At 45.2% G+C, this 13270-nt stretch overlaps 2 protein-coding genes across 2 annotated transcripts; both read left to right on the top strand.

Moving 5' to 3' along the window:
• Positions 1-1809: 1809 nt before the first annotated feature.
• Positions 1810-6788, top strand: LOC124651279 (phosphoinositide phospholipase C 2-like). The gene is made up of 9 exons (XM_047190388.1): positions 1810-2379; positions 3113-3309; positions 4089-4224; positions 4299-4535; positions 4633-4856; positions 5451-5568; positions 6061-6213; positions 6289-6375; positions 6495-6788. Exons 1-9 carry the CDS (start codon positions 2062-2064, stop codon positions 6786-6788), a joined length of 1764 nt encoding a protein of 587 aa, XP_047046344.1. The 5' UTR covers positions 1810-2061.
• An 885-nt stretch (positions 6789-7673) lies between these two features.
• LOC124651278 (mitochondrial substrate carrier family protein C-like) lies at positions 7674-12662 on the top strand. The gene is made up of 7 exons (XM_047190387.1): positions 7674-8750; positions 9361-9778; positions 9928-10072; positions 10534-10649; positions 10719-10797; positions 11159-11392; positions 12016-12662. Exons 1-7 carry the CDS (start codon positions 7922-7924, stop codon positions 12370-12372), a joined length of 2178 nt encoding a protein of 725 aa, XP_047046343.1. The 5' UTR covers positions 7674-7921; the 3' UTR covers positions 12373-12662.
• Positions 12663-13270: the final 608 nt, after the last annotated feature.

Below are 13270 nucleotides of genomic sequence, written 5' to 3'. Positions count from 1 at the left end.
CTCCGGATCTCGGCGTAGCGGGCGCGGCCCGACGCCGGGATGGGCGGCACCGGAACCCGATCCGGGCTCAGGTGCCGGCCGTGGGGAGGTGCACGTCCCCCACGGCATTGGGACGCCGGCGTCCCCGAACATCCGCGCCACCGCTACGGTGACGTAGATCCGGTCGCGTCCGGGCGTCGCCGGCGGCCCCATGGCGAACGGCGCCGGTGCGGCCGGCCGGCTGCTGCCGGCCTCGTGGTCGTTGGCGGATGGCGAGAACTCGCGCTTCGGGGCCATGGCGGCGCGGAAGCTTCGAGCTCGCGCGTGCGGCCGGAGTGGAAAGTGGGGACTCGGATAGGGACAGGTCCACTTCCCCGATCCACATTTAATAGGACCGGGGCACCGACAGTGGGCCAGCCACGCGGACGGGGCGGACACGCGAGGACGCCGCGTGCCATCCGCGGCCACGCAAACCCGGCCCGGATTTGGGCCGGGTTTGCGTCGTTCCGGACGCCGCGGCCGTCCGCTTTTGCGGTGCGTCCCCGCGTTGGGCCGGGTTTTTGTCCGGCTGGACCCATCCGGACGCGCGGGCGCGGGATGGGTCGCCCCGTTGGAGATGCCCTTAAAACTGCAAAGATACTTACCAACCATGCAAAGAGACCTAATTAAACCCATACCTGGTGGCGCACTAACACAAAATCCGCAAGGCATTTGTCATGTGGAATAAGTAAGCAACTGAACTAAAGCAGCAAGCTAGCTAAGAAGCAGCAAGCTAGCTATAGCTATAGCTTAGCTTGTTGAGGTGCGAATATTGAATATAAGTTCATGTAAAATAATGAAGCTTTACTTTTGATCTATGGATAAATATGACTAAGTGAAAAGATAAAGATATTCATCAATATCTAGTTTTCAAAGAAAGTACCAATCGTCTTTTCTTCGTTCTCATTCAATCATAGTCAAGAAAGAACAATGTACGAGTTTTTTTTTTTGTGAAATTGGGAATTTCAAAAAAAACCCGTAGAAAGACCATTTCTTCTCATCACTGAGCGAACTCTTAAAGCAAAAAAATAGATCATGCACTTTAAGAGAACACAAAATCCCACGGATGCATAGTTCCTCTTTCACGGGAGGATTTTTTGAGCCCTCCATAATTCTTACTGACATATCCTCCCATCCAAAGAGGAACCTCACTTTCCATCGATGATTTCAACATTGTGTTCTGAATGGGCTAATTATAGGATAACCAATGGATAGGGGGGGGGGGTGCTTACACCCGCACCGCGGATCAAACTCCAAATTTAACACCACCAATATCTTGTTAAAGCAGATCATCATTTCGATGAAAGGCGGCATTCTCATCCATAGCTGGCGACAATGGTAGCTTGTTAATTTTGAAACTCGTAGCTTAGGTACGCGATGGTGTTGCGTCTACATTTTTTCCAGTGCTTCTCACCAAGAAATATCAACTAGTACCTCGCAATATTTGGAAGAATAAGTGGTTGACTATATATATTTATGAAAAATAAGTACTCTCCCCATCTCATCAAGATTGTCTTAGATTTGTTAAGATTTAGATGTAACTATACACTATCTGGTGTGTGAATACATCCAAATTTAGACAAAATCTAAGAGATCTTGATGGGAGGGATGGAGTAGAAAGGGTAGATAAATAGGCAGAGGATAAATATTTGGAAAAAAGAGGGCTGTACGCAAAAAAAATCACCCCCACTACCTTTTGAAACTCCGTCGCGTCGCATGGCATCTTGCCATCTTCTTCCCCACTTCTTCCATCTCGGCCGTGACTCACCATCAAGAGTCACTCAGTCAGTCGCCTCCTCTCCCCTCGTCCTAAAAAAACAAGTTCTTTGTCTTCTCCTCTCCCCCACGCGAACAAACGCAGACGCGCAAGCGGAGCTCACGCGGAGAAGACGAGCGAGGAATGGCGGCAGTTCCCACGCGCCACTAATACAGTTGCTGAGAGCAGAGCAGAGGCATCTCATTCTCCTCAGCTCCCCGAATCCCACCTAGTCCAGGCCGGGAGGAGAAGATTCGGAGCTTTCTTCCTCGACCTCGACCAAGAAAATGGGCAGCTACGCCTACAGGTACTGCATGTGCTTCACCCGCAAGTTCCGATCCCCGGACGCGCACCCGCCGCCCGACGTCCGCGCCGCCCACGCCGCCGCGGCCCAAGGCGACGACGGCCTGCGCCGCTTCCTCGACGACGTGCAGCGGGAGCGCCCCTCCGACGCCGACCGCATCCTCGCCGTGCTCTCCGGCGGCGGCGCCGCCGGCGGGATCGCCCGCTTCGTCGGCAGGTCCCCCGCCCACGCCGTGCCCTCGCTCGACGACTTCTTCGGCTTCCTCTTCTCCCCGGACCTCAACCCGCCCATCGACAGCAAGGTTCGCTGCTCGACCTCCCTTTGCTTCATCCATTGCTACGGCCTACAAGAAGTCAAATTGATTGCTCCCCGATCTAGTTGGATTGAACTGTTGCCGATTCCGCTCGGCTTCGATGACCTCCATCTGCTCTGTCTCGCCGTGCAATGCTAGCGGTCAACGGGCTTGATTCAGCTCGTCCCTCTTTTGGGATGGGAAATGGATGAAAAGAACAGGCGATGTTGACTTAACATCGGCAGTGGGTTGACCATCGCTTTCACATTACAATCCGCCAGAAAACACATGAAAAGGGGGGCTATTTTTAGGTGCTACAAAACTACGTACCTCTTCTCACCAGAGAAAGCTTTGATTTTGTTTCCTCCCCAACAAGGCAACAACAGACCAACTAGCAGCTTGCTCTTTCAGGACAGTCATCTATTACTTGAAGTGAAAAAAAAATACAAATATGCCCCACAAATGAAATTCAGAAGGATTTGAGATAAATCAATTTGCATTTCATACCATCCTTTTGCCTTAGTGATCCTCATCTGCCAGTCAGACCTGAAGTTTTATGTAAAAATTTTTTACCAAAAAGTTAGACCTGAAGTCTCACAAAAGTAGGGCGGTGTTCCACTTATGCAATAATCTAGGCTGTTGCACAAAATGTGCACCTGTTCTTTCCTATTTCCGTCAGCTTCTATTTCTCGGTTGCTCTATATTACATTATGTCACATTCTTATTCCAATTATCTGCTCAGGTTCACCAGGACATGTCAGCCCCGATTTCTCATTATTACGTCTTCACTGGCCATAATTCCTACTTAACCGGGAACCAGCTCAACAGTGACTCCAGTGACATTCCAATCATAGAAGCATTGGAGAGAGGCGTGAGAGTGATTGAACTCGACATGTGGCCAAACTCTGCAAAGAACCGTGTTGAGATTCTGCATGGAGGGTACGAATTCTACTTCCTCAACAAACAATTTTGCTTTTATGAAATATATTTACTGTATTTATATTGCAGCACGACATTCAGCATAGTTGCATGTAATTTTGGCCACAAAATAAATATCACTTATCATTGATACCCCTTTTACAAATGTCAATCTGAGCTTAGCTCTGTTCCTTGGGTAGATAAGTTGACACTGGTGACTGCTCTTCTGAGGAAGGTAAACTATTACATGGTCCGTTTCAGAAGCATCATAGTAGTTGGTCCTGTTGTACTGCACAGTACTGATACATTTTCACCTAGAGCCTGTGAGTGTATTTGACTGCCCTTAGTGTTGAATAGTGTACACGTCCATGCTTTAAGGATATTGAGAATCGAAAGTGTTGCTACGTGATAAAGCGAATATGCCAGTGAAAAAAAATAGTGCTCTATTGATAAGGTAGAATGTAAGATTACAGGATAGATAGTTTCTCTCAGTGGAAAAAAAAAGATGATGATGTGCTTAGTATTGAACATTGTACAATGTACATGCTTCAGGATTTGGAACTTGTAGAGCCAATTAGGTAGAGTTATGGGATAACAGAAATTTTTACTTGTAAAATAATGACAGGGAAGTAACTTTGTCCCTAAACATGTCTCTATACAGGATTTGTCAAATCACCTGACCTTACCTTTTTCTTTATTAGCTTCTCAATTCAATTTTTGTTTTTTCTGTTGGTCTTCTCAAATTTGCAACCATCCTAATTTTGTGTTTCCTAACTCTTACTTTTTGTGCCATTTGAAAGGACATTGACTGCACCTGTAGATATCATGAGATGTTTAAAGTCCATTAAAGAACACGCCTTCACCGCTTCGACGTATCCTCTTGTAATTACTCTTGAAGATCACCTCACTGCAGATCTCCAGGCCAAAGTAGCTGAGGTAAAATTTACCTTTATATCTTCCTCTGCATGTGTTATGTGTAGATCCTCAATTCTGACTCCAAATTATTTTAGATGATCAGGGAAACATTTGGGGACCTCCTTTACGTCCCTAGTTCAGACACACTAAATGAGTTTCCTTCTCCAGAAGCTCTAATGAAAAGGATTATCATCTCAACTAAGCCACCAGAAGAATTCAAGGAATTTCTTAAAGCTCAGGGTAATCAGAATGAAAGTGAGAAGGCAGCTAAACTGGCTGAGGAAGTAAGCTTGAAAAGAGCAGATTCAAATGCTGACGATTCTGATGGCAAGGTCTGCAATACTTGTTCCATTTGGAGGCACGCACTCATTAGCAAAAGTAAAAAGGTCATCAAGTAATGAAATTATATCTTTTTATTGTCATGAACAGGATGAGCTGGATGAAGAAGATGACGACATTTCAGAGGAAGAGGATCCCAAATTCCAGCCAGATACTGCATGTGAGTATAGGAAACTCATAACCATCCACGCTGGCAAACCAAAAGGCCATTTGAGGGATGCGCTTAAGGTTGACCCCAACAAATGCAGACGCCTTTCTTTAAGCGAGACACAGTTGTCTAAAGCAACAATTTCTCATGGTGCTGATATCATAAGGTAATTTAAATACACCAGTAGTTGATTATATTGGATATTCAGTGCACATGAAACAATGGAAGTTTTAGGGCCAAATAACTGAAATATGACAGGTGCACTTGGGTTTATGAACGTAGGCACATCCAGTTATTCCATTATGTTGAAGTTATGCTTTATAGTTTTTAATACGAGAATAAACTGTTGGCAACAAAAATGTAATGCTAGACCAGCCATGCTGCTACCCTTACATGATATCATGAATTAAATGTTCCTAAAACACTGCGGCTACTTATGGAAAATAGCAATTGTTAAATTCTCACAGTTTCAATTGGTCACACCATACTAATCTCAAGTGAATTTGATGTCAGATACCCTGGTTGAATATTTGAAAATGGTTTATGTTCCTATTTGTGGCATTCCGATACAACTTTTCTGGGTGTGAACATTACTTTCATCAATTTATTGTCTGCTTTTTGTCCGTCAATATTCTTACCAAAAGGGAAGCTGATGCTGGACCTTGGACAGTTAAAGATCTAATTTAGCTTGCAACTAAAAGTTTGCATTGCTCCTTGAACTTGTGATAAATGTTTATCTGAATGTATTACTCTGATTTAGGTTCACTGAGAAAAATATACTGAGGATTTATCCCAAGGGTACAAGGATTAATTCTTCTAACTATGATCCAGTAAATGCCTGGAGTCATGGTGCTCAGATGGTTGCATTCAACATGCAGGTTGGTTTACGATTCTTAACTGATTCATGAATCATGGTTTCCCTGTTTTTGCTTGTTTTAATCCTCACATAGTTCAAGTTTGAGCATCACATAGTTCCTATTTGTTGCCCAATCAAAAAATAATAATCAGGATCGACAATGACTTGAGAGGATTTATATGGAGTTTCGACCAATCCTAATACAGTTATACAACGTCTCTACCAAACGTCACCTACTCAGTCGGAAAAAACTTCCCCATTTTATTCGCATAGCTAGGCAGCAGAACAATTTATAAGTTGGAAACTAATATACACCACCACCCAGATCTACCCTGAAAGTGGTATGTCACACCCGAAGTATATTGTATAAATCATCAGCCTAGCTTTCTAGGCGAAGTTAAATGTTCTGAGAGATCCTGAATCTGAGTTGCATATCTGGTTGTCTCTTAACTTACAATAGTTGACAACACATAATCATTAGACTTTGCTAATTTTGATTGGACTTCCTTTTCAGGGGCATGACAAATCACTAAGATTAATGCAAGGATTTTTTAGAGCCAATGGGGGCTGCGGATATGTTAAGAAGCCAGACTTCTTGCTAAAGGCAGACCAAAAAGGTGAAGTATTTGACCCTAAAGCAATAATGCCGGTGAAGAATACTCTGAAGGTTCGTACTATATATTTTGAAACTGAAAGACGGTACCGCAGGCTGCAGCCTAACCAAGGACACATGCTTAAGCAGGTCAAAGTATATATGGGAGACGGGTGGCGCATGGACTTCAGTAAAACTCATTTCGACGCCTTTTCTCCGCCTGATTTCTACGCTAGGGTACGTATAGTCTGGTTTGAATCTCTGGTCCACCAAATCATCCATGTAGTGGCTGATGAACAAGCTTCCACTGTGCAAAGCTGACGGGTAACGTTGAATGTTCAATGGCAATTAAACAGGTAGGGATAGCGGGAGTGCCTGCGGACTGCATGATGAAGAAGACTCGGACGGTTGAGGACCAGTGGGTGCCGGTGTGGGACGAGGAGTTCTCGTTCCCGCTGACGGTCCCGGAGCTGGCCCTGCTGCGTGTGGAGGTCCATGAGTACGACATGTCGGAGAAGCATGACTTTGGTGGGCAGACGTGCCTGCCGGTGATGGAGCTGAAGCAAGGGATCCGCGCCGTGTCCCTCCACGACCGCAAGGGGAACAAATACAAGTCTGTGAGGCTCCTGATGCGTTTCGAGCTCGTGTGAGGCTCTGCGATCGTCCTATGGTGGCAATTCATTTTAGCTTGTAACTATGAGAAGGAAATGAATGGGATCGCATTGTGGGTTGTGCTTCAGTCTGGCTGGTGTTATATGTAGGAGTAGTGAATATTATCTGAATAATAAGGGTAATACTAGCAATGGAAGCAGCAAACAGGGTTGTTTTGTTTTTCTTGTTCTTGTGTAGACAGGGAGTTTCTGTTGATGTCAATATATGCTAGAGCAGTGAGTGAAATTTTGTGCTGGAACTTTTTTTGTTGGTTTGTTTGACATGAATAAATGGCCTTTCATTTTGCAACTGATAAAATTTTAGTTTTTCTGGGATAGTTTGGGACAACTTGGTTGGTTGGTTGGTTGGGGTGGCAGATCTCAAGATGTGACACGTCAGAGGCTGTTGTTGTTATTCCTCTCCTTTTTCTTATCATCAGTCTTATCCATTTTGCTGATACACCATTGGCGGGCCCAGCATAACAGAAGGGGCAGTTGGATTGGTGGTCACCCTTTCCATTCCTTGGCATGCGAAATGAGATATCTGCTGCTGCCAAATTCTCTCCCGTAGATTGAAGAACTCTTCCGACAAAACTTCACGAGATCTATAACAAGATCACTGCTTTGTGCATAGAACAGTGATAGGGTGCGCAGTAGTTACTGCAGCACGTCAAAAAACATGAGATTTGCAGTGAATGTTCAGCAAATTTTGCATGAGGATTCAGAGGGGAGCCAGTGGCCACACGAGCAGCAGCGTTAGACGAATGAATCTGGGCGGAAAAAACAGGGCCATCGCATTTCATTTCCAAGGAAAGATTGGATTTTTTGTTCCATTAAAGAATAAAAATGATTTCTTTTTTTCTCTGTCGTTTTGGGTTCTTGCTCGCGGCTCGCCGCTTCTCCACCTCCCGTCTCCCCTCCTCCTCCCGGCCACCTCTCCCTCCTCTCTCGCCTCATCGAAACAAACGGCACAGGCTCATCCTCCGCCGCCGCCGCCTCTCGCCGGAAGGTACGGACCACCACCATTCGTGAGAGAGAGGCCCGCCGCTGGTTAACCGGTATGCGGCCGCTCGCCGGGATCCACCGCGCCACCTAGCGTCCCCACCGCAGCCGCGGCCGCGTGCCTCGTCGCGATGGCGTCCGACCAGCACCCCATCGACTCCTTCCTCGCCGCCGCCCGCGGCGCCCTCGCCCACCTCCACCTCCCCATCCACATCCCCGGATCCGACCCCACCAAGCAGAGGCAGCAGCAGCAGCAGCGCCAGCCTGACTGCCTCCTCCACCTCCACGTCGTCCTCACCAACTTCCTCCACAAGCCCCTCAGGTCATTCTCGAGATGCTTCGGCAACGACGACAAGCCCAAGCGGGGCCGGAACAAACAGTTGCCGCCCGTGGACACGGGAAAAAAGCACCAGCAGCAGCAGCAGCTGGAGCTGCTGCTCTGCATTGCGTTCGACGCCTTGGCGCACAACCTGCAGGTGCTGGAGGGCGCCTGCAAGCAAAAGGGCGAGGAATTCGGCAGCGCCGCCCTGCAGATGGATCAGTTTCAGGTTGTCAGGAAGGTTATCGTCGGTAAGAAGGCTGATTTCGATGGCTTCATTTCCAACCTGGGGTTTGCCAGGGTGGGGGCGCCACCGGCAAGCTTTGTCGATGACTCGCCGGTCTCAGCGCCGCCGGCTGCTGGCCAGGAGGGACCTGCAAGTGTAACTGGGGACAGGGAGGGGGTTGACAGTGGTGGTTATTCTGCACAACAACCACCACAAAAGTTTGCTGGTCGGTTGCTCAACATCCCGCTGTCGAATGTGGAGCGGCTGCGGTCAACCCTGTCCACGGTTTCGCTCACGGAGCTGATTGAGTTAGTTCCGCAGTTGGTTGGCAGATTGTCGACTTCTGGGGATAGCCATCCAGACAAGAAGAAGCTTTTCTCCGTGCAGGACTTCTTCCGGTACACTGAATTTGAAGGTATAGTAGCGCACCGTTTTGGTGTTTTCCGATGGGAGGTGTTCATCGTATGATACTTTACTTTTTTGTCATATAGGTTGATGATTTTGCAGTAGTTTGAAACTTACCGTTTGTAAAGTAGCATCATCTATTATGGCCGCAAACAGATGACTGCTAAATGAAACAACTATAGGATAAATGTTGAAATGTGCAAGTATTTTGATTCCTAATATGTAGACCAATCGTACCTAAATAGTTGCCTTATTCAAATAGATGACCTTCCAATATGCAGATTTAGGATCTGTGATAATCATGTAATTATGTTCATCTGATGTGTTGATATTCTTCTATTCTGCTTACCTTGAACATTTATATTAGGCTTGTGATCTTTACTTGTGCATCAGCAAGCAGTCCCATTAAACACGCGAGAACCTGGTAGTACTGTCATCCTATTCCCAGGTTTAACAAATCTAATTGGACTACTGTAATCCACCAGACACTTCTCTAATAGTAATCTAATGGTTGTGAGGGTATCAACTTATCTACAGTCAATACATCTAGAACTCCAGAGTTCAGAGATTTGCTTGATGTGGTTATTCCTAAGCTTTATTGCGTACGTGTGTTGCTGCAGGAAAGCGATTTTTTGAGGAATTGGACAGAGATGGTGATGGCCAAGTCACCCTGGAAGATCTTGAAGTTGCAATGAGAAAGAGGCGATTGCCGAGGAGGTATGCTCGGGATTTGTTACGGCGTACCAGAAGTAACTTCTTTTCAAAATCGATTGGGTGGAAACAATTTCTATCCTTGATGGAGCAGAAGGAGGCAACAATACTACGGGCATACACCACATTATGTTTGAGCAAGTCCGGCACACTTCAGAAAAATCAAATCCTTGAATCGTTAAAAGGTGCAGGCCTTCCGGCCAATGAAGATCATGCTTCTGCCATGTTGCGCTATCTAAATGCAGATTCGGAGGGATCAATCTCATATAGCCATTTTCGCAGCTTCATGCTTCTACTTCCTTCAGAGCGCCTTGAAGATGATCCTCGGTATGTCTGGTGTATCATCTTGTTCTATTAAATATTACATCTGAGTTGATTTTAGTGAACGTCCAACTAGACATGGCGATACTCTTTTCTAGCAGTGTCCATACTAAGATTGCCATTGACTTGTCTCTTCAACTTACAAATGCATTCAGGAACATTTGGTTTGAAGCTGCAACTTTGGTTGCTATTCCCCCACCTGTAGAAATATCCACCGGAAATGTGTTGAAGTCAGCTTTAGCTGGAGGCCTTGCTAGTGCACTTTCTACCTCTATGTTGCATCCTATTGATACAATGAAGGTATAGCATGCTTCAGTTTACCTTTCAGTTCAAACAAATTTGATCTCCAAGCATTTGTTTTATCAATACCTTGCGTTGACATTCAGCTCTACTAGAAAAGGATATCCTAATGACCTGAGTGACTGAGGCCAAATAGATAATATTATGTTCCACTTTATTACATATAATGTGGAACAACATCTGCGTCTTGCAGGACCATTGTCAGAACATTACAGTACAGCCTTAAAGTTGAACTCTTAGGACGTTTGACCATATGCAAATAAATAAAAGCTGACACAGATAGCATAGGTAGATCAGTCTCAATCATTCATTGTGTAGTTTAATTGACAAGGCATATTGTGCTTTGAGGTTGCTTGTCCTCTGTTTTAGTCTAGGCCAGTTCAAGTTTAATAATCTTGTTGGGAGATTTTGCAGTCCCATGGAGATTTCTCATACAAGTTCATGTCTTCTCGTATTCTCAGACACGTGTTCAAGCATCTACGCTCTCATTTCCAGAGCTCATTTCAAAGCTTCCACAAATTGGGATTCAAGGACTGTATCGAGGTTCTATCCCTGCAATTCTAGGACAGTTTTCAAGGTTTGTTCTTTTTCACGGTTTTACAAGCATTTGTCAGGAGGCTGCATATTCACATCATGCCATTTGCAGCCATGGTTTGAGGACAGGAATCTTTGAAGCAAGTAAGCTCATATTAGTAAGAGTGGCTCCAACACTTCCTGAGATTCAGGTACGCTTTATAAATTTCTACCAACACCAAATTTACCTTAGCTATATGGTGTTAAAATTTGGTACAATCCACTCTGCATCTCATTGGCATTGGGTCTGAACCTGCCTTGTCAGCTTCACAACAGAAATTTTTAAAGTTTGTCACCATAGCATGAACTCTCTAGCTTGTCTCTTACCTCCCAACCTAATCAGAAACTTGATCTGCCTAAAGCCATTAAGTACACAACCATTTTTTTTCCCTTGTCAGCATTCTGATAGTTAAGCGGAAGTTTTTCTGCATTCCTTGCATCAGAACAAGGATATTTGGCCAAAAAAAGAGTACTCTAATAATCGCTTTGCCTCATGAGCTGCTCCTTTTGCAGGTGCAATCATTGGCTTCCTTCTGCAGCACAATCCTGGGAACCGTCGTCCGTATTCCTTGTGAGGTTCTTAAGCAACGTTTACAGGCTGGAATCTTTGACAATGTGGGGGAGGCCATTGTTGGTACCATGCAAAAAGATGGCATAAGGGGCTTCTTCCGTGGCACTGGAGCCACTCTTTGTCGTGAGGTTCCTTTCTATGTCGCTGGAATGTGCCTTTATGGTGAAGCTAAAAAGGTATCCCTAATTCTATCTATTCTATATATTTTTTCACCATGCCTTGAAATTGGCATTTGGCGACCTGTTTTATGTGAACTTATGTGCCTACCTTGAGTTTCCTTCAGTTCAATATATATGGAGCTTATTATCGGCTCTGTACAGTAGATTGGAAAACTTTCATACTCCCTCCGTCCTAACTTGTCATGGATTGTCAAAATTTGGATGTATCCACCCACTAGATAGTGTCTGGATACATCCAAATTTTGACAAATCTAAGACAACTTTCATGGGACGGAGGGAGTACATCTGAAAGTGATTCTGAAATGGCAACTCGATGGAAATATGTTCCATGCATCAATGAATAAATGACTGGCCTAGACTATTTTGTGTCTTTTATGTTCTTCAAAGATGTCAGTAGTAAGGTCGATTCCAACTAGGCCATAGTTTAAGGGGTAGAACCAGTTACTTTCTTAGTCAATTCACTGTTAGTTGTCCAAAGTTGAAATGTAATTTACATCAGCTCTAAAACTTTTTTTGCTTAATGCTCTGTAATTTAGGCATATCTTGTTTCATTTGCAATCTCTTATTAATTTTCCAAAACTAAATGTATCTAACTAATGATCATGCCCTTGGTTTTGCAGGCGGCACAGCATGTCTTGAGCAGAGACTTGGAACCATGGGAAACCATAGCAGTTGGAGCACTGTCTGGAGGTCTTGCAGCGGTTGTCACCACCCCCTTCGACGTGATGAAGACCCGGATGATGACTGCCCCTCCAGGCACGCCAGTCTCCATGCAGTTGATAGTCCTCTCCATCCTACGGAATGAGGGCCCTCTCGGGCTCTTCAAGGGTGCGATCCCGCGCTTCTTCTGGATTGCTCCTCTCGGAGCAATGAACTTTGCAGGGTATGAGCTCGCCAAGAAGGCGATGATCGAAGCCGAGAGCGAGCCCACCGACTCCCTACATGAGAAGAAAACCATGGTGGGTGCAAGAGGATGACTGGTCCATCCACCCGGCTTGGCTGGTTACGTCTGTGGTGTAAACAGAGAACTAGAACCATGCAACAGAAGTTTTTGTGCCCTTGTTGCAAAAGAAACAGGACGTTTTTTTTCACAATCCTTCTTACCAAATGTTAGGTTCTTGGGTCCTTTCCCATTTGAGGATATCTTTTTCTATCTATATATAGGCCTTTTGCTCCCTTTACACCCCTGTATGTATAATAGATGACTGGAACTACAAGAGTTGGCATGCCACTCTTTCTTCCTGCGGAGCTTACTTTCACTTGTTATATTACTTACATAGCCTTTTCTTCTGATATGAGCTTTTGTAGGGTTATTTCTTCTTTCTTTCTCCCTTTCATGATTAATCGGCTGAGATTATGATGTGTTTCTTGTTTGAGAAATGGGATGAAGTCACAAGGTAAAAACACAGAAATTTATCAGATACAGAAAGCATGCGCTGAGCCAAAATGCAAGCATTTCTCCTATCTATTCTCTTCACAGAGTATCCTTGCCGCCCGAGGTGCTACCAATCAAAAGGATTGCCTCACTGTCCAGTCAGGCTCCATGGAAGGCCTATGAGCGTGCACTCGTTCACTTCGGTGGATGATTGGCGGCTCCATGGAAGGAGAGTATTCAACCTCGTCGCTTTTAGTCTTGCTTCCAAGGACATAAACTGTCAGGTTATATATAGAGGGGCGGGGACGCGTGGATTATTTCTCCATTTTCTAATAGAAAAGGCAGCGCTACTGCCAGGTTCCTAAAAAAAGAAAACTGGAGCAAAGTCTACCATGAGAAGCAGATGTGGTGTAAGCTTACCCTAGAGCACATCACAATGCAAATATCAATCACTGCTAATATCATATCAAGAACATAGAATATAAACTAAAAACACGTTC

The sequence above is a fragment of the Lolium rigidum genome, chromosome 5, assembly GCF_022539505.1.
Source record: "Lolium rigidum isolate FL_2022 chromosome 5, APGP_CSIRO_Lrig_0.1, whole genome shotgun sequence".
NCBI lineage: Eukaryota > Viridiplantae > Streptophyta > Magnoliopsida > Poales > Poaceae > Lolium > Lolium rigidum.
This window is presented reverse-complemented; position numbering and strand designations above follow the sequence as displayed.